This window comes from Melanaphis sacchari, unplaced genomic scaffold (assembly GCF_002803265.2).
Source record: "Melanaphis sacchari strain LSU unplaced genomic scaffold, SCAv2.0 Contig76_pilon_pilon, whole genome shotgun sequence".
Lineage (NCBI taxonomy): Eukaryota > Metazoa > Arthropoda > Insecta > Hemiptera > Aphididae > Melanaphis > Melanaphis sacchari.
In genome coordinates, this window is record NW_020271544.1 from 448,822 (window position 1) to 473,640 (window position 24,819).

The 24,819-nt window shown below is 35.1% G+C and overlaps 1 protein-coding gene and 1 long non-coding RNA gene across 3 annotated transcripts in view; one reads left to right on the forward strand and one right to left on the reverse strand.

Moving 5' to 3' along the window:
* Positions 1-442: 442 nt before the first annotated feature.
* Positions 443-24,819, reverse strand: part of LOC112601193 — a 32,355-nt gene continuing 7,978 nt past the window's right edge. Inside the window, exons 2-3 of the long non-coding RNA XR_003115041.1 lie at positions 1,230-1,318; positions 443-1,173 (exon numbers count right to left, since the gene is read on the reverse strand). This is a non-coding gene — a long non-coding RNA (uncharacterized LOC112601193). The remainder of the gene's footprint in view (positions 1,174-1,229; positions 1,319-24,819) is intronic.
* The window catches only part of LOC112601189 (A disintegrin and metalloproteinase with thrombospondin motifs 1), a 51,551-nt gene continuing 30,860 nt past the window's right edge, over positions 4,129-24,819 (forward strand). Inside the window, exons 1-2 of one of the 2 annotated variants that reach the window (XM_025348661.1) lie at positions 4,129-4,293; positions 23,563-23,746. In XM_025348661.1, coding sequence (XP_025204446.1) covers positions 23,678-23,746 — 69 coding nt within the window. In that variant the 5' untranslated portion in view covers positions 4,129-4,293; positions 23,563-23,677. Of the gene's footprint in view, positions 4,294-23,562; positions 23,747-24,819 lie in introns of those variants that run through there. The other variant, XM_025348660.1, reaches the window with a different exon arrangement.

A 24,819-nucleotide genomic window follows, 5' to 3' on the forward strand; every position in this document is an offset into this window, starting at 1 on the left:
AGTTATTCATAAATTATTAAAACTATGTAGGGTACTTATAATTCCGTTTAAATAAATAATGAAACCCGTGTCTCTTTCTAAATAAAAATATGATTTAAATATAACATGTAATATATTATTTCCAAACGATTCGCCCATTTGTGAAGTGGATTATACCGTTAAATATACTTCAGCAGAATGCCAAAAATATGAAATAAACACTTTAACAGATAGAAAAAGTATTACAACCGGACCTATAATGAGATACAAATATAATACGTATCATTAACTTACTAAAGAAAACTAAATTATACAATTTAATTTAAGTTAAACGCATATTGTAAGTATATAAGATGTAATATGTAAATAAAATTTAAACTAATGGCCTTGGATTTCGATGTTATTTAGATAAATAAAAATATATAAATAAAAGATACATGTATATTGATCGTATTTTTATTTGAATGCCATAAACGCCGCAACAAGTCCACAAATGATAATAGAGAAAGAGGTCATTAAATGAACGGATGAAAACAATGGGAAAAAACCTAATGGCATATCGTTCCCGCGCGTTTGATATATTTTTAGTATTAAAAACACATCCAACATTTGGCGTAACAACAATTATCATGTCGACAATACTGCAGTGTATTTAAAACGTGTAATAATTTCTGTAACACGTGTAATGCAATACCACGATAACCCACTACTCGACAACTGTCTACAACTCATCTTGTGCGGGTATGCTGTTTGACCTTCAACGAGGGAGAGTACCTATACATCACTTGCGTTTCGCGCACATTGTCAAACGACGATGAGGGTCGACACGACTTTGAGGTCAGATTTCACCTAAACAGCGCGTTATCGGTTCGCGCGAAGACAGTGATAACCAAATGCAGACGACCGTTTAATAGAATCAGCCGTTCTCCATCGTCAAACGGAGGTGTGCTCGCCAGGGCTGAAGCCCGACTTAAATATCAATATCCACCGTGTGGCGTGTACGACGGCATATTTACGCGACACATAATAATAGGTTGGTGTGTTTCAGAGTTGTTGACCCAAAGTCAAATTATACACGTTCGTGCAAACTGCAAAGTATTAAAAACCAAATTATATAACACGAAGTTTCTGTTCAGAGTTCAGTATGTGTATTATGAAGTGAGAGTGTCGGCAGATTGTTGACGGCTGAGAATTCTAAAAACCAGAATTCTTCTTAATTTTTCATTATTATGATACAATGATATACTTACTGTGAAACTATTTGAAACATTTCTTCATAAACATTGGACTGCAGACTTTTATCGTAAAAATATACCAAGCCTTCGCTTTGCTTGTGTATCTAATTTAAGGTAAGAACACAAATAAATTATATCGTTATTAATATATTGTACTTGTATGCAGGTTAGGTTAGTGGTGAAGTGAATCGAAAATTTTCCAGAAACAAAGAAAATATATCAAAGACCCAACCACTACTATAGACGTAAAAAATAGTAGGAAGTGCATAACATAAATCGTTATAATCAATGCATGATAATACAACACAAATAATTATATTTCAGATCAGTACTGACTTACCTTTTGAGTATTATATTTACATTTTAAATTAAAGGACCCATCGTTTAAAAAAAAAATCTCAGAGGCAATCGCCTCTAAAATTATTGTTTACCACGTCACTGTTTGTATGATGTAGCAATTATGAGTAGGTACATGGTTCTAAATTTACAACAGTGTTGAACAGTTTTATTACATTTTATTAAACTTTTTAATGCATTTTTGCTTATTGTTTTTTTTTTCTAAGAGAGAGAGTTCCAATTCCCTACATATTCTTAGAAAAAAGAGTCCTGAAAATCACCAGATCTTGTTTTTAGTTGTGTTTTCTTTGTCCGTGTAGTTCGTCTAAAAGATTATATTTCATAGCTACAGCCTACAAGATCAATTATTGTGAAACAACATTTATAAATATTCAATACATTTTATCGAGAAACTATCACCTTTTTGCTTTCCAATTTAATCTTAAAGAATTATTATTAATATTTGCATAATATTATAATTACATAAGCTTCTTATAGAACAATAAAAAGTGACGCGTATGTAATAGTTGTGTTATGTTTCCGTTCATTGAATAGATAATTTTAAATAATCAATATTACAACTATAGTTCATTTAGTTTGTATTTACCTATTATAAATATACAGCAATTATTATAATTACATAATTTAAACTGCCTTATTAATTTAAAAATCCATTAAATTTAATTGAAACTAAAGGGATTTTAACATTTATTTTTAACTCGCACGCATATTCATTCCTTACACATGGTAATTTATAACGAATCCACACGCATTTGTTCACCTTGCAGTATAATAATTTTTTGTTTTAAATCATCGTAGTCTCTCTGCGGGTATTTAGTATTTACACATTCGACAATAATTAGTACGAGACTACGTATTATAGTTATGTAGATATACTTTAAACCAGTGGCTTTTAATTATGATAAATACTAAGATATATATAAACCGTGATTATATTAATATAATATAGCAAAAGGAATTCGTCGGATACTTAAAAATTCCATATAATTATGTTTGATAATAATTACAGTAATTTTTTGCAATACAAAAAACTTCCATAGATAAAAAGAGTATAATAATTAAAATAAGCCGTGTGATTAATATTTCACGTAAGGTTGACGTGTGATACTTTGTATAGCGCATATATTCATTTTGTTTCGAGGTAACAACTAATAACAATCATGTACAACATTTATTATTAAAGAATACATTTTAAATGTTTTTCCCTTTTAGTTATACATGTACTATGTATTTATTATTTTAATTATACACGACTTAAGTATAGTAGAAAAACAAGCACTATTATTATTGGTACACGTCCAATATGGATAAACTAATTTTTTTTTTTTAATTTACCTAAAAAAGGTACGTATAAGATATATGCTCAAAAATGTATAGTATTAATATTTTCAAACCTAAAATCTAATAATACCTATTTATATTTTAGTTTTATTCGAAAAAAAATTCTTTTCTATTTTCTAACGAGTCGTTTGCGTATATGTGTACGATAAACGCACTGACTAAAAAATTGGGAAATAATCCAAGCACTTGAAATTCGCTTAAGCGAAAATCATCAAACGAGTTGCCATCGGCCAACGCTTATATAAATTCAAATGTACAAGAGGGAATCGTTCAAATATCGTTAAATCGTCAGCGATTATAATACGATGCAACGGACGGTAATTGCAAACAAAAATTGTCAAGCTTCCATGTAAAAAAAAAAAAAATTTAAAAAAATAATAACCATGGTCGCGATAAGTATCGTATAATTGATCAAATTTGATAGATCGCTGAAAAATTGCGAATTCGTCGAGAGTAGCGCGCGACTTATAGTATGCAAAAACCTATTACACACATAAACACACACGCACACATAATACGATATGGCACTTTCTGCGGTGGGAGTTGGGCATCAAAAGAAGGAGATACGAGTGAGAGTGATAGGACGAGGAGAGGGGAGTGAAAGATCGTGCGTTGCTGCGGGAGGGAGGAGAGTGGGAGAGACCGATGACCACGCGAGCACGCTGTACGCGTACGGGGCAACAGCGGCAGCCGGAGCAGCAGCAACCGCGGAGACACGACAACGGCGGTGGCTATATAGCAGTAGGTTCGTCGAGAGAACACGACACGGACGAGCGCGACGCCCGGGGACTTCACATCGATATACATTTTGAACCGGCGGCACGGTCAGTAGTCATCGCGAGTTGACGACGAGTAGTGCTCGTCGAGTCCCCCTACAACTGTTTTGGATAAACACAAAATCGTCGACAGCAATAACTATAATATATATATATATATATATATTATATTTTATATCTGGCGTGTACGCGTCAAATATAAATCGTAACACTAAAGCGTCGATTTCAAGTCGGGGCTGCTGTCGAAATACGCGAATTATAAAGTGTCCGGAGACCAGTGAAAGCAGTCCACACCAGTCGTATCGCGTCGATCGCAAATTTTTATTTTTTATTTTTTAGACTCCGAACTTTTATCGTTTGAACGTTTTGGATCCTCGCCCGTGGACGTGACACAGACGCCGGTCGTGCGCGCGCGCCAAACCACCGAAATATTTAATTTTTTAGACAAAACTCTTCTCGTCCTCGTCGATATACTATCTTTATTCGCCGAGTCGCGCCGAAGTCCTGCGTGTTTTGTTTTTCGCGCCGACAACCAGGAAGACGACCGCGGTTCTTGCAATCGTTACAGATTTCGTTCCCGTTTCGCCGCAGCTACTGTCAAACGAGTAAGTACCTGCACACACATTACATCCATATGATTCGCACACAAACGATCCGAAACGTTTTTACCCGTATTTTTCCGTCTATTATATGAGCGCAGTCAGTATACTCGGCATATTATTAATGCGTGTATTTATGGTATAGCCGTATAGGTATATATTTATGATTTCGTCTGGATGGATTTCGAGCGAAATCGAAACCGATCGCAATATAATATCATACGATGTACATATTATACTAGTTTTCAGACGAGTTTTACGTAACAACAGTGTGGCGCAAAAGTTGTTGTTTCGAACGTATATAGAAAGGCGCGCGCAATGTTTTTTTTTTCCCCGTACGTGAAATATGAAAGTGAATTTACACGTGTACGTATACGTAAGCGCCGCCCGGCAAGCAACGCAGACGCTCATCTTGCACTCGACTTTTTCCTCCAAACTCCGTGCCCTCAGAAACGTATATGGCGTAGGTATATAATATTAATGATTAACTTTCTTCATCGAAGTATTCGTTAGGTTTATGCTGATTAATAATTTGTTGATATTTTAATAAAACCGTTTGTAGAGCTTTTAGTGAATAGAGAAGCGTTAAACCTTAGGGTTTTCATTAAGAAAAAACGTATCTCGGAGATACAGTATTGAACGTTATTAGAAGAGAGATCGAAAAAAGCTACTTGGCTGTAGAATGACCCCCACAGTACAAATTGTCTTTGGCGCAAAACCGCTAATCATTCACAACACGGTATATAAATATTTTGTTGATCAAATAGTGTTGTAACTAATTCATAAACCAAATCATCGTAATCTTTTATATTTTAACCCCACATCGGTTGATAAATAGTTGTTTTTTCTAATAGATCCGTGTACAACACTATAGAATTACCAGTGATTATAATAACACCCATAAGATTCCATTAAAACATCGAAATAGTTCCGACCCGCCGCCTAGTGTGTGCGTATATATAGGTACTGTTGTTCGTATCGACAAAAACCATTCGGAAGAAAGTAAACACGGTTGGTGAACAAGGAAATAATAATTTTTACGGGAGAAATATATTATAGTGTGGGAGAAAATATATCAACGGTCATTGTGGTCGGACAAAGCGGAGAAATCATATTTATATTTGGTAAAAAATAATAATAATAATAACAATATTTCGTAACGACTACTAAAAACGATAATGTCATGAGTGCGCTCGATAAAAAAAAACAATTACCACGATAATAGTAATGACGGCTGTAAACGTCGCCACCGTGTGTAACCATCTCTGGAGTTTGTCATTACTCATTAATTTCAGTTACGTACGTTTAAGTCTAATCTCGGGACTATATACTCGCACGATTCAGTGTAATCACCAGCCGTTAGTGTGTTTTCAGTTGGAAACAATTATCGAAGGGCTTTGTGGTCACTCCGATTATATTCTAAAGCCCTGCAGAAAACGCGAAAAAAACTCTTGCGAGGACGATTCGCCACTTCGTTTTGCGATGAAATCGACAACCGAATTTTCCAGACTGACGATTTATCATGCTCGGCACTCAGATCTTTTGTCGGCGGATCGAATTTCGCGTGACTCGTATTATCCACGCGTACGACAATAATAATATCATTTGCATACATACTACGCGTAGTGAGATATACTACACCACACGCATGGAAACGGCCGGTGAAAACGTTTCATCGGGAAAGTCGCATATATGGTCGGATTTTGTAGGTATATCGAAATCAGATGGGACGGGCAAATTTAATTATCTCCACCGAACTGCCGTTGCTGCTTTAATGCGTGTTTAAGCCACCGTCGCGCACAGAGGGAAAGTAAAACGGAATTATAATAATAATAAAAACGTAGGTTTTAGGTGTAGGTACACATACCTATATAGAGTTCAAATTTATCACACGCACAACCATTTCCTCGAGAAAATAAAAACAAACAATCGATGAGTGGAAAAAAACTAACTATTCATTTTGGGTATATATTAATATAATAATATAATAATATACAGATTATACATAATCACCGACGCGTCGTAGTTTTAACGGTTGATCGCCGATCCGCGATCATCCGGATTGAGTCACAGTCCGTACCTATTATGCCCCTATACATTGCATGTTATTATTATTATTATGATTTTCGTGTTTATGTAAAAATGCGAACGGCGCTGCACGTCAATTGGGCGTTATGAAATCTCACGAGCAAATATAGATAGGATTTTAAAAAACCGTTCGCTCTACGTCACCGTGTCCGAAAATTTCGCAACGCCTGTGTGCAGGAAGTCCCCGCGTTGAAATGTATACAAAATGTTATTATACTTCAGGTCCATAACGGGACGGGGGTATGATTCGAGAGGGAGGGGAGGGCGGCGTGCGATCACGACGACGACCGTTCACCTTGATCCAAATAATGTAATCGCACTGCAGCGGACATAATATTATTTTAGGTATATAATATAATGTGATACAGGTACATGCGGACATTCTTGTAAATTGCCGTGCGCTACCGATTTCGCAATAAATTTGGTGTTGTGTCCTACGAATTATTGTGCGATAATTGTTTTGGTGGCCGATTTGAAGAATTTGACACACACACATATAAATATATATATATATATGTATGCGTTATTATTGTGTCCAAGAAATAATCGAAAAATAATATAATATCCATTTTTATATAGGTATAGGTGTATATAATAATGTCCATGTCTATAAAAATTATTATTGATCTGTCTGTACATAAATAATATACTCATGTATCGGACCAACTGTTTTGACACACCATGTAAAATCCATTACCATTTATTGTATACTTTTAAAGCAACGGAATATTATATAATTTATGTTTGCGGCCGCGCAAGATCATTGCTCGTTGCGGTATATTGTGTCGCGTATATCATACAATACATATATATGCGTTTATAACAATATTATTGATACTGTGCAAAACGGATACGACGGTTAGTGTGCAATATTTTTAGAAAAAATTTTCGAAATTCTTTTATTACTTTTTTTGGCTTACAGCTCTCGATTACATAATTGCAAAACCGTATCGTCCGTCCCTGGACACTGTCCTCGAAAAATTAACGTCAAAATCACTCACAAAACAAACGTTATTATACCTATATATTGTATATATAATATCGCAGCTTTTATACAGTCAAATCAAAATAATTATTTTAATAAGGAATATAATAAACTATTCCGGACGAATGTTAAAAATATTATTATCGTCAACGTCAGACTATGTGACGGCGGCGGATGTAATGATTATGCGCTTACACAATGCGATTATTATTGTTATTATTATTATTATTATTATTATTATCATTATTATTATTATTATTATTATTATTATTATTATCATTGTATAATATTATGATAGATATCTGCGTGCACAGCCGTAGCTTAGACTTAACGAGAGCGGCCCCGGCCTGTTACCTACACACGCACATTTATTTATGTATTATTATATATTTATATACATATATATTTGTCGCGAAGGATTGTCGACTGCATAGAGCCGAACGCTGTCGTAATTTACAACCCAAATACCAAGCCAACCTTAGACCGCTGCCGTTGCGGATAAATACCGAATATCCACCCGGCGGTCACTCGAGTGTTACGCCGCTAAAACCAAAGGTTAGTTTGTCAAGCGCATTTACGCGAATCGACAGCGGTGTTATGTGATCTAATACTGCTGCGCCGGCCGTGTATCGGTCGGGCGCGCGGTCGAGCCGTAAACGCCGAAAACGAAGTAACGATTTTTACGATTTCGTGTAATAAAACGTACGGTATGTGATCAATTTAAACCCGCTATTGCACATTTGAATCCCTACCAACTCGTTACACTTTATGCTGTACCTACATTTTTTAAGTGCAAAACAAACACGAGCTCATTTTTCATCAACTTTTCCACATTCCTGGACATTTTGCAATGATTCCAATGTCTTTGTTCACAGTTCACTTCTTATTTTACACAACATTATTATTCGTCTGTATCATAATATGAGCTAAAACATAATATTATTCATAAAGAATACAAAACTTTTATTTCAAGTTTTCGATATTATTCAGCATTTCATTATTTTGCTATTGCGTTATTAAATGTGGTTTTGAAATGGAATTTGTCTTATTTTTTAGAGCATTAAAATCCGTGCCCTAATTATTATATAAGGTTATATTATTATTATTACATCGTGATGTCCGTGGCACGCGCCGTGTTATAACAGCAGTGACAACGCGGTGAACATTTTTATTCCATTTTGTCACGTTGCTGTTAATATTGTTTACTGTTTTTTTTTTTCATACTGCACATACTACGAGTAATTTCAAGCTACTGGGTGGGTGCAATCGTATAATTTAACGAGTGTAAAAAAAAATGTTTAATTAAATTGCAAATGCTTGTAAATAAAAACAAGAGATGCTTCTTCAATATATATTTCGATATTCATGCAATATCAACATTTTCACAACAAAAAAACCAACTCGCGACAATGTAACGCTTACCAACAAATACAAGTGCGAGGAGGGTGACAAAATAAAAGACGATTTATAAACATTGAAACTAAAGTTGTAACTATAATAGTAGATATTATTAAAGATTTTCAAAAATAAAATTTCATTTTTTGTAATAACGAATATTCAAAACAATCACGTCTTGTAAATAGTATTTGGGATCTATATAAAGACGGGTTTTCGACACAACACATGTTATCGTCCTAAACATATCGATAGTTATAATAAACGTACCGCAGTGGTGTAATCTACTCATTATGCAAAATCGATAGTGTCGTGAGCTTTGGCGAGGATAAAGTGGACAAAAAATTCTTTTGCGCCACCGCCAACGCCGCAGGTGTGGGTTTAACAATGTATGTGTCAACCGCGATGGTGTCCGGCGGCGTGGCAGCGATTTACAACAATAACAAATAATAATAACAACAATGTATTACCGGCGGACTTGTATTACTTCATAATAATGTTATTTGTATAGTTATTTTTTCGCGCGCTGTTGTGACCGCGCCAGTGACAACCCGCAGTGCAATCGCGAGAGTCACGGGTCGTCGGCTGTTACGCACGCAGACGGATATCGGCGCGCGGATGTCGAACGATGCAATCGTTTTTTACGTTTTTTATATATATTTTTTTTTTTTTAATACCTGTAATATTTTTATGACGAAACTAATCGTAATGGTTGGCAACCACCTGATGGTTCTCAAAACTTCGAACACGACAGCGGAAGAAAAAAAAAACTATAACAATAAGCTAATTATTTACTATACGGCTATATTATATTATATTTAAGTATATACGTATATATATAAGCTAGGTATGTGTTTACGACGAACTCCGAATAATAATAATTAATACGATAAAATATCATACAGCCGGTTACATTGCGATCGATTTTTTGCATCTCGGTTTCGACAATTTGCAGTCTGTAAACATTTCGATTTCGAGATTTTTTTTAATTTGTTATTTTTACCTTTTTTTTTTTAAATCGTCAATTAGTATAAAATTATAGGTACCTGGGATGTGAACATTTTTCTGAGAATAATTGAGATATGTATTTTATAATATATATAGAGTGTACATTGTACAACCGGTACACCGCGACAGGGTTTTGGTTTTTCATTTCGTTCGTTTAAACTTTAGATAGATCATAAATAATTTATCATTAAAACTCAATGTTCAATGTTTTATACGTTAAACTATCTAAAAACATTTTGCTAATAAATACTTGTTTATACATAAAAAAAAAAAAAACATTCGTGATAAAATAAAATTTGAGTTTAAGAATTGTACTATATAAATTATAGAAAGCAAAAGAATTTCATCATAATAATATAATATTGAAGCAAAAACCGAAGTCGAATTTTGTGCGCGTGTCCACCGTTTACAGATGTAATCAAATCATCGGTTTGTGTTTAAGTAAAAAAAATATCACCATATATAGTTTAATAAGCACTTTATAGTTTGTAGTTTGTTTGTATATTTCGTTATATATGTCGTTTTCGCCTAAAACGGCAAATGTGATTTCCGCGGGACAAATCATGAATCATAATTCCTAATATATTCTCCGACCAATCATTAATATAATATAGGTCTGTATAATAGTAATTAGTAATATTGTACGGGCCAGTGTAAAACAATAATATAAAATTATGGTTGTTCACTTGTTCGAAAAATCGTTTATACGTAGAAGAAGTACTTTCTAATATACAGTTTATAAAAGTTACATTATATTATATATTATCCGACGTCGTACAACTGGTTCTGCGACCGTTTCCAACCGCTGACTTTTAATAAACGCGTTAAATAATAACTACCTACCTAACTGACGGTCGTGTACACATAATAATATTTTAGTTTTCCAATGCTCGTATAAGTCGTACGTACGATATCGGCGCATCGTTGCGTTTTTCGTTTCGTTTCGTTTCGTTTCGTTTCGTTTTTTTGTTCTTACTATCGTTCGGCGTACAAACACATCAATACTGCATGTGTCGACAAATTTATAAAAAAAAAATTACAAAAAAACTGCGCGCCTCTTACACGTTTATTATCTCTCGTGTTTATTATCATAAAAATATTTAGAAAAACGATTATTGATACGTTTGTCGATCCAGTCAACAACGTAAGCGCGCAATACGCGTATTACGTTGGTATATACCTTATATTACATACACGCGCGCATGTCGACGGTATTGTGTAACGCGAACGGTGTAAGGGTTAGAGTGTCTTTTTATCGGCGTTTTCGTTCGAGGGAAACGGTTTAACCTCGCTGACGAAAGCCGAACAATGCGTACAATACGCGGCGTTGCTGCAGTCGGTGTATATAACGATATTATCGTTGGTGTGTGAACTCGCCCGGTAGCTCGCAGTGTGCCTATACCGCGATATAATAATTACCGGGTAATTAATATCCGTATCGTGCGCAATAATGGCTATCTGTTGTACTGCGTTACAGTAATATAGTTGCGCGCGTTGTGATAGACGTCGTGCGAAAGGTCTGCAGCCACCTTGTCCTTGCGGGAAACGACCTTACGCCTGCCGCCAAGAGCTGTGCGGCGTTTCACGGTTGATAATGCGAGATATCCTTTGTGTTGTCCGCCCGAGAAGCGGAATATAATAACAAACGGCGATAACGACGATTGTATAACGCGGCGTAATAACGCGACATTTCGCGGATTGTGCTGTATATAAAGCGCACAAAGCAAAAATTGGCCGCCGACCTCGCGCGGCCCACGAGAGGAGCGCGTACCTAAGCCCCCGCGCTGAAACGCGTATAACGCTAACGCACAATACCGAAATTATTTATGCGTACTTAATGGAATAAAAACAATTCGATCGTCGAGTCACGAAAGTCCACGCGTTATAGTATATCGTATACATATTAACTGTCCGCTGCATCGACAAAGTACGACGTTTCACTAGTCCGCGAAATGTCCCGCTAATCGACTCCGTGTCGAATTTCATCATTACGCGATAGTCGTCCATTCGAATTTTCGATTTTTCGTAATCTCCCCCTCGCGTGGTCTATATATATATATATATATATATATCTAATTTATGCGTGCTGTACGCAGCGACGTAAGTCTATGATTATACTTATAGGTGCCTATATACGCGTACGGCTGTAATGGCTATAACGAAGTGTTCGTGTTGTAGTGAAGTCGGCACAGCAATATTGTGCTTATAAACCATGCAACGTATATATTGTATTCATATACATGTTGTTAATCAAATAAATATATATACACTGCAAAGTCTATAGAAATGTTATGTGCAATATGTATATTGTATAATAATACATAATACGAGGTTCGGACCGTAAAAATTAAGTGCACGCACAACGTTTCGGCTATGACCGTGTGCGCTACCACTGTGTGCATAAACAGTTACGATGTAAGAGGATCAAAAACATACTACGTATATACATATATTATAAGATTACAGTAAACCCGTCGGAGCGCAGAACCGACATTGAAGATTTCACATATTGATTCCTACTGACTGGGATTGCAGCTCGTTGATGTCATAATTAGACTTTATAATGATGTTATATATCAAAGTCCTCTAAAGTTTATATTATAAAAACGTTTATTCGATGAAAAAATCACTAAAGCAGTCGTTATAGAATGCCATCTTATCATAATATTGTTATTGTTACAACTCGTTATACGTTCATACTTTGTTCTACATTTTCCATCATCAAATTATAGAGACTCGTGTAAAGGCTCGCTAGTGAGTGAACGAGAACTGAAATACAAATATTAACGAGATATGTGATGAGTGTCTGATTATAATGCCAATTACTGCCGTGTTTATGGCGTTTATGTTATAGTATAGGTATTCACACGCATTTTAAGGTTTTCGAACGAATTCAAGTCTCCGAACGCATAGCTTTCACCTCAGCAATCGAAACGCCGCGAGACGCCGAGACGCGAGAAACGCAAAAAAGCACTTGTGCATAATATATCTATTATAAACATTCTACTAAGCAATTTTTTATGATCATTTTATGTATTGCTTAACACTATTATAACGTTTGCGATCCGTTCTAGCTGGCGTGGAATATTATCATCTGTAACAACTGTACGCGATCCTATCGATAACGATACAGTAAATTAAATAATATAATATAGTGCACTGCAGTTTATTGCCGTTTACCGGCGCAACAATTCGCCGTGAAATAAACAACGACTGCAATTATTACTATGTGTAAGAATAAAAATAATTAAATATTTTGCCACCATAAATGTATGGCCCAAAACGATAAGACTTCACTCGATCGTAACGACAAAAACGAACGAGCATTAAAATGTTATCATATTTATTGCATTTGAGTGTGAATGGCGTTTTTCGTAGCGTAAATCGCACAAATATAGATCGCTGTAATATTATATCATATTATTATATGAATAAAATGGTGTCAGAAACAGTTTAATTTAAGTCGACTTTGTTTTTAATTTACCGAGAAATTAATTTTAACTATTAATTATCGACAAACGTCTGTTTAAAATATAAAATAAAGGTTATAATATCTCGTATTATTTTAGCACATTGTAATACATGACAATATAATTACTGACAAGATAATAAAATAACGAAAGGAAAGGCGTTACTATTATGGAATGGAAATAGTAGATGATGAAGGATCAATGTTTTTAAAAAGAGTTGTATAGTGAGCTAATGATAGACTTAAGTTCTTTGAGGAGTTTAGAGATTTACTCAGACTTTGTCAAATATATTATACTACTTTGTCGTTTTTCGCGGGACACTCTGTTTAAGCGACAAATACACGTGTTTGTGCAATTGTGCGTGTTAACATATTGTAGTACGCTGTACACATATTTTATGGACGCGAATCATACGGCGATACGCGCTTGCGCACAGAGAGCGCGCAATGATATAATCGACTGTGGTGACGATACAATATAATATAACAGTTTCGACCGTGCGGATTTCGATTTCAATTGCTATACTGTATTTTCTCTTTAATGCAATAGAAAAAAAAAATAATAATAATAAAAAACAATCACCGATCGAATAATAAAGTGTCGTCTGAACTTTGAAACTGGAATTGTCTTCCAGTTTTCATTACCGGTTTCCGTTTCAGTTTGTTTTTTTCGGTTATCAACAAATCCAGTTTTGAGTGTTTCTACTTAGAATTTCTACGTTCATCGATATCGTGGTTTCGCGAAAAAAATAAATATAACCATTAACCATGTATAAATCACGCATCACAACGATAATCTCATTGCACACGAGACGACGACGAATAATTTTCCTCCTCTGTCGGGTCTTATACAACAGAATCTTACATGAAAATAAGAGATTTTTTAAACATGACCCTCTGCAAGACTCGATTTGTGTTTTAATAACAAACTACCTGGTGCTCGAGACTACAAAACAAAGAGAGAAAATCATTATACAGACAATTGTATTTAAGTGTACACAGGTGTCGGTATTTTTCAAAGTCTTAACTTCTTCAATAAGTATAATAGCTGGTAACTGATATATCATATATATATATATATATAAAAGACGTATTTTAATTTTCTGTTGAAAATAATGAAAATCTGTATTCGTGTGAGTATGTTATCGTAACGCTCACATTATTCGATCACGGGGAATAAAAAAAAAATTAAGAATTTAATTGTTTGAGCGGAACGATACACTATTTTTTTTTTTTTCGAAAACTCTGTTTGCCATGAGACTATATTGCCGGTAACCGTTTTTCATGCAGATTCGTGCAAAATTGGTTTTATTTCCGTGCAGTTATGTATCTTAAACAGTGGACGTTGCGAATACCGCGTGTACCGCGGCTGCAAGCCCGATTATCGCAACTCGCGAACACTATTAAAATAAACACGTTCTTCGTTAGCTCCGTGCTGCAGGCTTCAGTCTTCGGCGGCAACGAGATTACAAGAAAACGGCTCACTGCAGATGCTTCTGCTGCTTCTGCAGCCACATTAAATAATATAATAATTTATTCACAGAGAGAAAAGCGGACGACCTGCGGCAAAAAGACGAGAAAAAAAATAATAATAGGTACATATTATATACATATAAACACGCGTGTATGTTTTATAACAATATCCTGACACGACTCGAGACCGACCGGTTTGTCGCGACGATTTTCAGATATAACATACAATGTTATAACGACGTCCCGGGAGCGCGTCTCGGTCAGTCCTCGAAGCACGATCGACGGGGTTGACGGGTTTTCCGCCGCGGGTTTTTCCGCGCAAAAAAAAAAAAGAAAAACCTGCGGCTACGCCGACGACAATAATAACGCGTGGCGTACGATAACGGCCGTCGTCGTCTAGGAAGAAATTTTACTATCACCCGGTGCTGCACACCGTGATTCGAATGTGGTTACGAAATCGGAAGTGCCACGCGCATTTCTCTGTTCGCGGTACGACTGCAGCGTCGTGTGTGCACACCGCCCATCATATACGTACAATATTATTATTACATGCGAGATCGCGCGGTACGGCGGGACGACCTTGAAGGCGATCGTGATGGTCAAAAGCGTGTGTGCCCTCCAGACGGCTTTAACGCTGCTGCCGCTGCTGCTGCCGCCGCCGCCGCCGCCGTCGCTGCTGCTATATAATACGATATTATGTTATTGTGTTATTATTATTATTACTATTATTATATGCACATAGCGGCTAGAAAGTAAAAACGTCGACGGATATAATAATAATAATATGTGTGTGTATGTATACGTTTCTGACGTTTCTCGCGCGCACGGGTATAAGCGCACACACACCGTGCGCCGGGCGAAGGCGTCGGCGGCGCGAGAGAGTGAAAGCAACAGGTGGACGGCGGCTGCGGCGGCGGCGGTCGAAAAAAAAAAAACGCACGCGCCACATTATTATATTACGGTCATGATTGTTGTGATTATTCGTGTGTACGACTGATATTATAATAATAATAATAATAATAATAATAATATAATTATATTATCGCGTCTCACATATACGCATGTATATTATGTATATGTATAATATGAGACATGAGATGCCAGCTATATTATAGGTATACACACACGCGTGTACATTAAACTGGCTCGGTGTAATGCCGCTGCAGAGTTGTAAACCGCCGCGTATTGTGCGTATATAAATAATGACAACACAAAGACGTAAAGTCGACGACACGGAGTTTGTGTAATACGGTTTTCGAATTCGTGAGCCTCTGGTGGTGTTCTGTGTGTGTGTGTGTGTGTGTGTTCTGTGTGTGTGTGTGTGTGTGTGTGTGTGTATCGGCCGTAAAGGGCGTCGCCGCAGCGTGTTGAAGTGTAGGTAATACGTAAGTGCATTATACGAGTATTCGTGTCTTGCCACCGCTTTTCCAGCCCGTCTGTATTGTATTATATTATTATTTTTATACGAGTCGTATTATATTATTGTTACATTGCTGACGTTGTGTATCATACCACCGTAAACCCTATACATACATCTATATAATATATATCTACTACATTCGATTAGTTGGAAAAACGAATTTTGTTTTACCCCCCCCCCCCCCTGCCACTACTCGTCCGACATTTTTATCGTACGTTTTCTTCGGTTTCTCTTCGTCCGTCCAAATCCAATCAACGCCGCATATCGATACCATCAGATTATAAGTCATAACGTATACAGAGAGATCGTTTATGCGTATCAAGTCCGCGGATCGCAATTATATCACGTAGTTATCCAAACGTACCGAAAAATATGAAACAATAAAGTCATTTCGACATCGTTTTTGTACAGCACCAAGTATACTTTGTGTCAACGCGCGCACACGATATTTACAGAGATTCTTTCCACTGTGTTTGTACGATATCGTGATATACGATATTATTACATAAACAATTATAAGTATTTATTACCTATAAACAATTTCCCGAAAAAAAAATATTAAATAAAACGTTAGTGTATATATATATATATATATATATATAGGTCATTTTTACGTACTTTAACGTATATTATATTCGTACATCGAATTAACGCTGCGCACGAAATAAATAAAGTACCTATCAGACGTCAGTGATTGTACAAGACTTACATAATACGTAGGTATTGTCACTTACGTATCACATAAAAATCATAAAATACATCGATTTTATTTTATATATGAAAATAATCAAAACAATTTTTGTATAGGTACAATCGTATTCAAGATCTATTTTCATGTAATATCTATAAGGATATTCCGTATTTAAAAACTACCCCAGCTCGTGCTTCTTTCCGGAGTAGGTACTTCTAAAAAATTACCATATTTTTAAGTTTTTTTTTTTTTGAAACAGAAACATTATTTTATTTTTGACTAACAAATATATACATTTAATTAACCATACAATTATTTATTAGATGCCTGTATTAGTTATAGTATACTAACAAAAATTACAAAAACCATGATATTTTCCACAATCTGCAGCCCGGAGCATTTGATGATAAGTGTATGTATATATATTTTGTAATGGGAATGGGAAATATGAGCTATTAGTCCAATATTAAGTTTTAAAAAAATTGCATTCATACTATGTATCGTTTAGGGTTACTCAATTTTCTATAAATGCACATATCTATTACCTACTGTATAATATTATACATACACGTATAGTAATATAAATTATAACTAATGAAAAACTCTCGTTGACTAGTGCCCAACGATAATGAGGTAAAATTTATTTATTTTTTTTTACTTTTATATAATGACGGTCGTATATGATATACCGATGATAATATTTTATGTCAATTATAAAGCGATCGATAACTTCGCAATACTATATAGCTATAATATGATAATAATAATAATTGACGAGCGAATCACCTCGCCGGCGATTCCTTGACCAATTTGATAATATAGTTAAACGTTAAGCAACACATAACGACATGTATACATAATAGGTAGGTACCTATTTTATATATATAATATGTATATAGGTAATCGTTGGTAGTACACACGCACTCATCGTTAATGGTTTTTTTTTGTTCATTTATTCGCTTCGTTCGTGATGATAATACTGGCTACATCACGTGAAGAGTTCTTGCAGTCTGACGATTGCCAATAAGACGCGTTTATTTTATTTATATATATTAGTAATATATAATAATAGCTGTAAACTAATTAGAATTGAGTTTAAAAAAAAAATATATATATATATATACATTAATTATATTATAATTAATTGAATTTCGTACGTAGTCAATGCAATATTATTATAAATAGATACATAGCAAATTATACTTAAAAACACACACACAAACTTTCACGTTTTACACAATTCACAGTAGGATAATAATAACATAATAAAAGTAAAACTCTGTGATCCGTTTTTGTGTTAGAATAAACTGGCCAATTTAATTAGAAAGTTTAAGTGGATAATACAGCTAACCTATACGATTTGAATACATTATATTTTTCACAAATTTTTAAGTTAAACCTCGATTATTTATGACGACATCGAGTCACAAAAATGCAATAAACCCAAAACCCTAATAGTAAAATCATGCGAACCCTATCGTGGTTTTCGATTGCTGCAATATATTAACATGTTACGCACACAAATCATTCACGATTTGTTTTTTTGACGTTTGGTTAATTTTCATTAATGTACGATTTGCAATAGTATTACGATATATTTCAAACGATACTTTTGTATTCGCGTGAATGGTATGTCTAAAAAAATGTTTACATCGAAACGGAGTCAAATGTAATATCAGCGGTCAAACAGAGAAAGATTTTCATTGTTTGAAATATATAAATCATAATAAATTGAAAATTGTTTTTAATTTTTTTTTAAATGACTAATCGATCAGTAATAATATTTTCACTATTTGCCAACGAAACACGTTTTCCCGTCTGGTGCAGCCGTAATTGCTGGCCCGTAAATATATAACATACACAAGTATATATAAGTACCGTTGATCTATAGTGCTATTGTTAGTGCAGTTAATGAAAGTATTTATCGCCCGAAAATGTATACAATGAGACCGGAGGTGATTAAGTAATTTATAAAATACTTTATATAAATTAACCTACTGGAGTAAAATAATTGTAATAGGGCTCACGGACACCGGCACGCCGTTTATATTTAATGTGCGTATGATGATAAATTCTAAAATGGAAATCGAACCATTTGTGTGCTCCGACGATCGGACGCTTTTGAAAAAACTCAAAGAAAACTAGTTTATTTTAATATTATCATATTATTTTAACTTCGATATTGCGGGGTGTTAATATATTATTTTATAGTATAACCGCGTCTTTATCGTTTTTACGGAACTGCAGGCTTTCGTCCAGAATGAGAGACGTCAGACGATGGACGTACAAGTACCGCACACCAATGGAGGCCTGTAAATTGTAATTCGTATTTAAATATCGCGAAAATCGAGTATATACAGAGTGTTCGCAGTATTCAAACTCGTGCATAGTCTTCCGCCCGTGAATCGTCGAATAATTACGCGTGTACGCATGCATTTCTCTATAACGTTTACAATGTGTTCTATATTAAGCTGTACTCATACGTATCAAGTTTGAGAATTTATTTATTTGAAAACAAATAAGTTTTGTATATAAATCGTCGGCTTTATCGATTTTTAAGAAACGCAAAGACACAAACATTATAGAATAATTAACATTCAAATTTGCGCGAATTGTGGAAGAGGACGCGACCTGCGAAAAAAGAAAATTTATCGTTTCCTAACCGATAAAAAATTGAAAAAAAAAAAAAAACCTCGAAGATTAGAAGAAAACTGCAGTGCGGAAAAATAATTTCGATTAAATCACAATAATCGAGTAATAACAATGTCGTCGCATACGTCGACCACTCCGGCACAAACACCCTGTACAAGCGTATATACTTGCAGTGTGTGTGTGTACATATATATCTATAACGCCGCCGGTACGTAATTTGTCTGCCGGTGCAGTTTCGCTGCACGGCGACGCAGAAACCATAATTCCGTCGTGTTGTATGTATACGTAATATACATCATTGGTGTATAAGTCGTGTCGTGGGTATATCGCGTGTGTCGTATAAATCGTATATGTAGGTACAAACGTTTAATTTGCCGTGCGCGGCTGCTGCAGACATCGGATACCTACGTGAGGCGGAGCGGACGAACGAGAACGGTGCGACGCACGGGATCCCGATAAAACGTGTTAAACGAAAAATACACGTCGCCGGGTTTGGACGGGGCCCAAGAAAATAATATTACAACGTCGGCAGATCGTATAGTCGTTTTATAAGACATTATTAATTATTATAATATGAATGTAGGTATAGGTAAGGTATATATATATATATATATATTATAAATATATGATACGCGCACGGCGTGTATATTGGTTTTGCACTTTTGCGTTTTGGCGCCGTGCCAGCAGCAACAGGCAACGGCAGACCGACGACGGCGACAGATGTATATTGTATACATAATAACGTATAACATAAGAGTATGTGTGCCGGTACCGCTGCTGTATATTATTATTATTATTATTATTATTATTGTATTATGGGTAGGTATGTGTACACTGCACACTACACGGACGTCGATTTTGGCTTCCGAATTTGTAATATATTATAATTGTTGCGTTATGCGGTTGCATTTATAAGGTCTCGCGCTGGTCGTGGATCACGCCGAGTTCGTTGCGCCCGCATATAGAATCTCTCTGTCGACAAACGTATATATATATATACGGGTATACTTGCAAGTTTATATACTTGGTTTATGGTTACCCGAGATTGCGTGTTTTCGGCGATCGCGAATCGACGTGAAAGCCCGCTGGACAGTCCGACGGCGACGTCTCCGACCTGCAGTATTCTAATATAATTTGTAACGCGCCGAAACAAACTCGAAATTCCGTCTCACGCGATTTCTGCAGTGCGACGTGGACGATCGTTTTTCTCTCGAAAAATCCAGAAAATTGCCGGCCAGGCATTACTAAATATACGGAAAAATCGTGTTCGTAGGAGGTACCTATATATATATATAGATAATTTCCTAACGGGTCCCAATGACAGATATATTATAACGGTGACGTGTGTCGCGCGTTTCACTATAATGGGTTTCAGTTATGAAATGTCTGATATTATGTGTTTATACGATAATTATAATTGTATAGGTACACTGTAATATGCTATCATTATTATGGCATACAGCCGGCGTGTGTGCGGTATGATATAAATTGTAATAATTACGAGCGCCCTTGAAACGTGTACCTATGCATTTGTGCATGAAGATACTATACTTAACACGGCGTCGTACGTATTAGAAAAATTACGAAGTATACATATTCGATGCCTATATGTGTAATCATATATAATATAATATATAATGTATAAAGTGCCTATTATCTGTTCATTGTCCCTTATACGAGTCATTGTTTCCATATCATATTATTATTATTGTTATTATTATCATCATCGTGTTTATCGAACACACGCGCACAGAGCAGTAACCGGTAGCCGGTTTTAAACAAAACCTGTGTGTATATACATAATACACATGTATATGTATAAACCACAAAGCATATTTTAATTTGATACGCTTTAATAATAATAATAATAACAACAGCCCGTTCTTGTAATAATTACTGATTTTTCTTACAAGGCGAACGCTTTTCAAAACGTCTTCGCCGAGTATTAGTAGTATTACCCATACAAGGTATAAGTATACGCGGGACCGTAAAGAATATATTTCTGAATTCGTTTTACGTAGATGAATATAGTAATGCGCGCGTTTTGAACGCCATGGTTTCTTGTCGAAAATCGTACAATAGCAAAATCATTATAAATTATAATATTATCATCTATATTATAACGTTTCATAATTGCGCATAATTATTTATTACACCCTACAATAATTATAAGTGTATAATATTATATTCAATATTCACTGACAATGTTTTTGTACTCGTGTACAATAATAATTCACAGTAAGTATATGTTATAGTATCGTCGTGACGTAAAATTAAGAAAGAAAAACCATTGCTGTACCAAATATTGTGTTATGGTAATAAAACATTTTATTGTAAATGTCATAACGTAATAGTAATAATTACTATGTTGTGTTATCATTTATTAACAGTGATTATTGTTGCAGTTATTGCATTTGCTAATTTTTCTGAATTTCTCAACATTTATCGAGGTTTTTAATAATAGTAATAACTGTCATACAGTTATTACAGTGGAGAAAATATATTTATATAGTATAAAGTTAGCCATCCATTATCAGATCTATTGTCTTTAGAAAATATTTAAATATTAAATATATTATTATAATATTATTTATATTTAAACTATTCTAATGAACTTGCATATAGATGCAACAGATAAAATTATACAAATTTATTTCGAAAAATGTATAAATTCTCAGCTTTTATAAAAATTGCATAAAACTAAAAAAATTAACATCTCTGAAAATCTATAATCTCATGCAAAAAAATATATTTACAATAAAATAATAATAATAATGATTTTACCGATCTCTGGTCATAATAATTTTTGCTACTTTTTATTAAAGTAATTATTTTTTTATTATCCGTCCAGGCCGTTTGTTATATTTATGACAACGTGTTTACAGCGATGCAAAGATAGAAATCGTATTGTAGCTTATAAAACTGAAATTTTCATAAACTTTTTCTTCGGATTTTATATTAAATATTACATAATGTTGCGACGGACAATTAAGTGTTCACCGGTACAGATCGCATCTTATCTTATAAACTTTTCTAAATGTTTTATTCTAGACCATTGTCACGATATTAAGATCTTAATGGATGTCTGAAGAATAATTATTTTTAAAACCGTTAGACGTTTGATAGCGGGGTTAAGATATACAAATATACATTCATTTCTTTGTCGTCAATTCGTTATGTAGAATTATCGCTGTAGTTTTTGAAACACTCGATAGTTTTGGCTCTATTTTTTCGGTCTAATACCATACAAATTCGAATACTTCATACAATTAATTCGATAATCAAATCGCTACATAGAACTCGTGGATTGTCCGCTCGTGACGATCACACCCACAGATCGGTCAATATGTCAAATTAGAATACGCTTTTCGACATCCGGAATGCGAAAGTGTGTGACACGTGTGTATAAAACATTTAATACCATATACCTACATCGCATCCGCGAGGATATAATACCTCTATAGCGAATGAAAACGAATAAACGTATATCCGCGTGCGCGTGTGTGCACGAAGCGTGGAATATAATATTCATCCATATTTATTATGATTACGATTTTACGCCTTGTTATACCTGGTATGTGTGTGTGTGTGTGTGTGTACATGCGCACGCCTTTACCAGCGATAGGATGTATGCGAAACTCTTCTTCCGGTTATAATATTGTTTTTACCTGCACATTAAATTTTATTTTATAATAATATATCATAAACAATGCGGACGCAAACGCATACAGACGCGGTATTCACACATATATATAATACATTCGTCATTAAATTATACTCAAACCCGTCTAATTACACACGGAAAAATTCGGCTTATCGTTCAATTATAATATACATACCTACATTGTACAGGTATGTGCATTACTACTGCGCCACGCGCGATATCGCTACGTTGTCGTGTGTTATGATACAAAGTTAACTTCACGCGCCGATCGTCTTTGTAAACCGTGTACACTTCCTTCCGTGTGACGTGCTGAAGCCTATTATTAATTAGCAGCTATATGTATGATCACAATTATTATTAATGTGCACCGTGTAATACTCGCGTTTAGTAACCATTTATGATATAATATTATTTCGTTTGTAATTTGCAGCCTGGCGACGACAGAGGTGCTCGTTTATCCCGAATGACCGGCGACCACAAAAGACGTCTGTAACGTGCCCGCAACCCCAACACCACCACCGCGGGCCCGGCCTCGAATTGCCGCCATGGTAATACTATCGACATGGAGTTTCATCAGCATAACAGCGTTCGCATCGCAGATATTCGCCAACACGGTAATAACAAAAATATGATATATAATATATATATACACATTTAATTTGTACTGCATGTATGTAAAGGTCTATAATATCCCTATAATAGCTTTGTCTTCATTACTGAATACAAGAATTATTATACAAATATATATAAATTACTAATACGCGACCCCCGACCTTGGTGACAAAGTACGAGTACATATTATGTAGAGTGGTTAGTCGTTTACTGCAGGGGGCGTCGGTTGTCTCCTTCATCCCTTCTCGCCCCTCCATGATAACCTGACGTAGGAAACGCGTATATGCAAATGAAGCAAGCAAGTAATATTATAATGTACAATAATATACAAGTTGAACGTAAACGGCGACAACCCATATAGCTAGTTCGTATTACAGAAATTGGTTCATGTCGCGCCGCAGGTGTCTGCCCGGCCTATGTATTATAATATTATGTACACAGTAAAACAACGTTTTTTTTTTTTTTTTTTGTTACCATATCATTATTATACCGTCGCCGCCTGCCGCGATATATTAAACGTGTGTGTTTTACTCTTTTACCGTCGCCGACTGCAGGCTAACAATAATACGCGTGCACTGCCGATCGGGTTTTTTACGCAAGTGTAAATAGTGAACTACTTTGGAATACGCATATGATAACAATATTATTATTATACACACGCGTGGCGGTAGATACGAACACAGACACGCAGTGTATATAAATTGTATAGCGACGTAATCGCAGCAGATTCGATCGAGATATTTTTTTTATTATAATATATACATATACATATATATATTATATGGGTATATAAAATACACAATGTCAAAAACGAAACTGGACCCGTCGCTTGCAGCCTGATCGTTATAGGAGGGCAAGGCAATTGCGTCAAACCCGGCACATTTATGTCGTACACATACATAACCCGTGTACATTAAATTGTATATATATCTGTAGGCACCTACACCTGCAGCGGTCGTGACTCGCGAGTTCGCAGCGTATTATATATATATATATATATATCATTATATTGGCGAAAACGAGCAAAAATCAATTCGAATATCTAATAACTACATAATAATATATTGTATTGTTA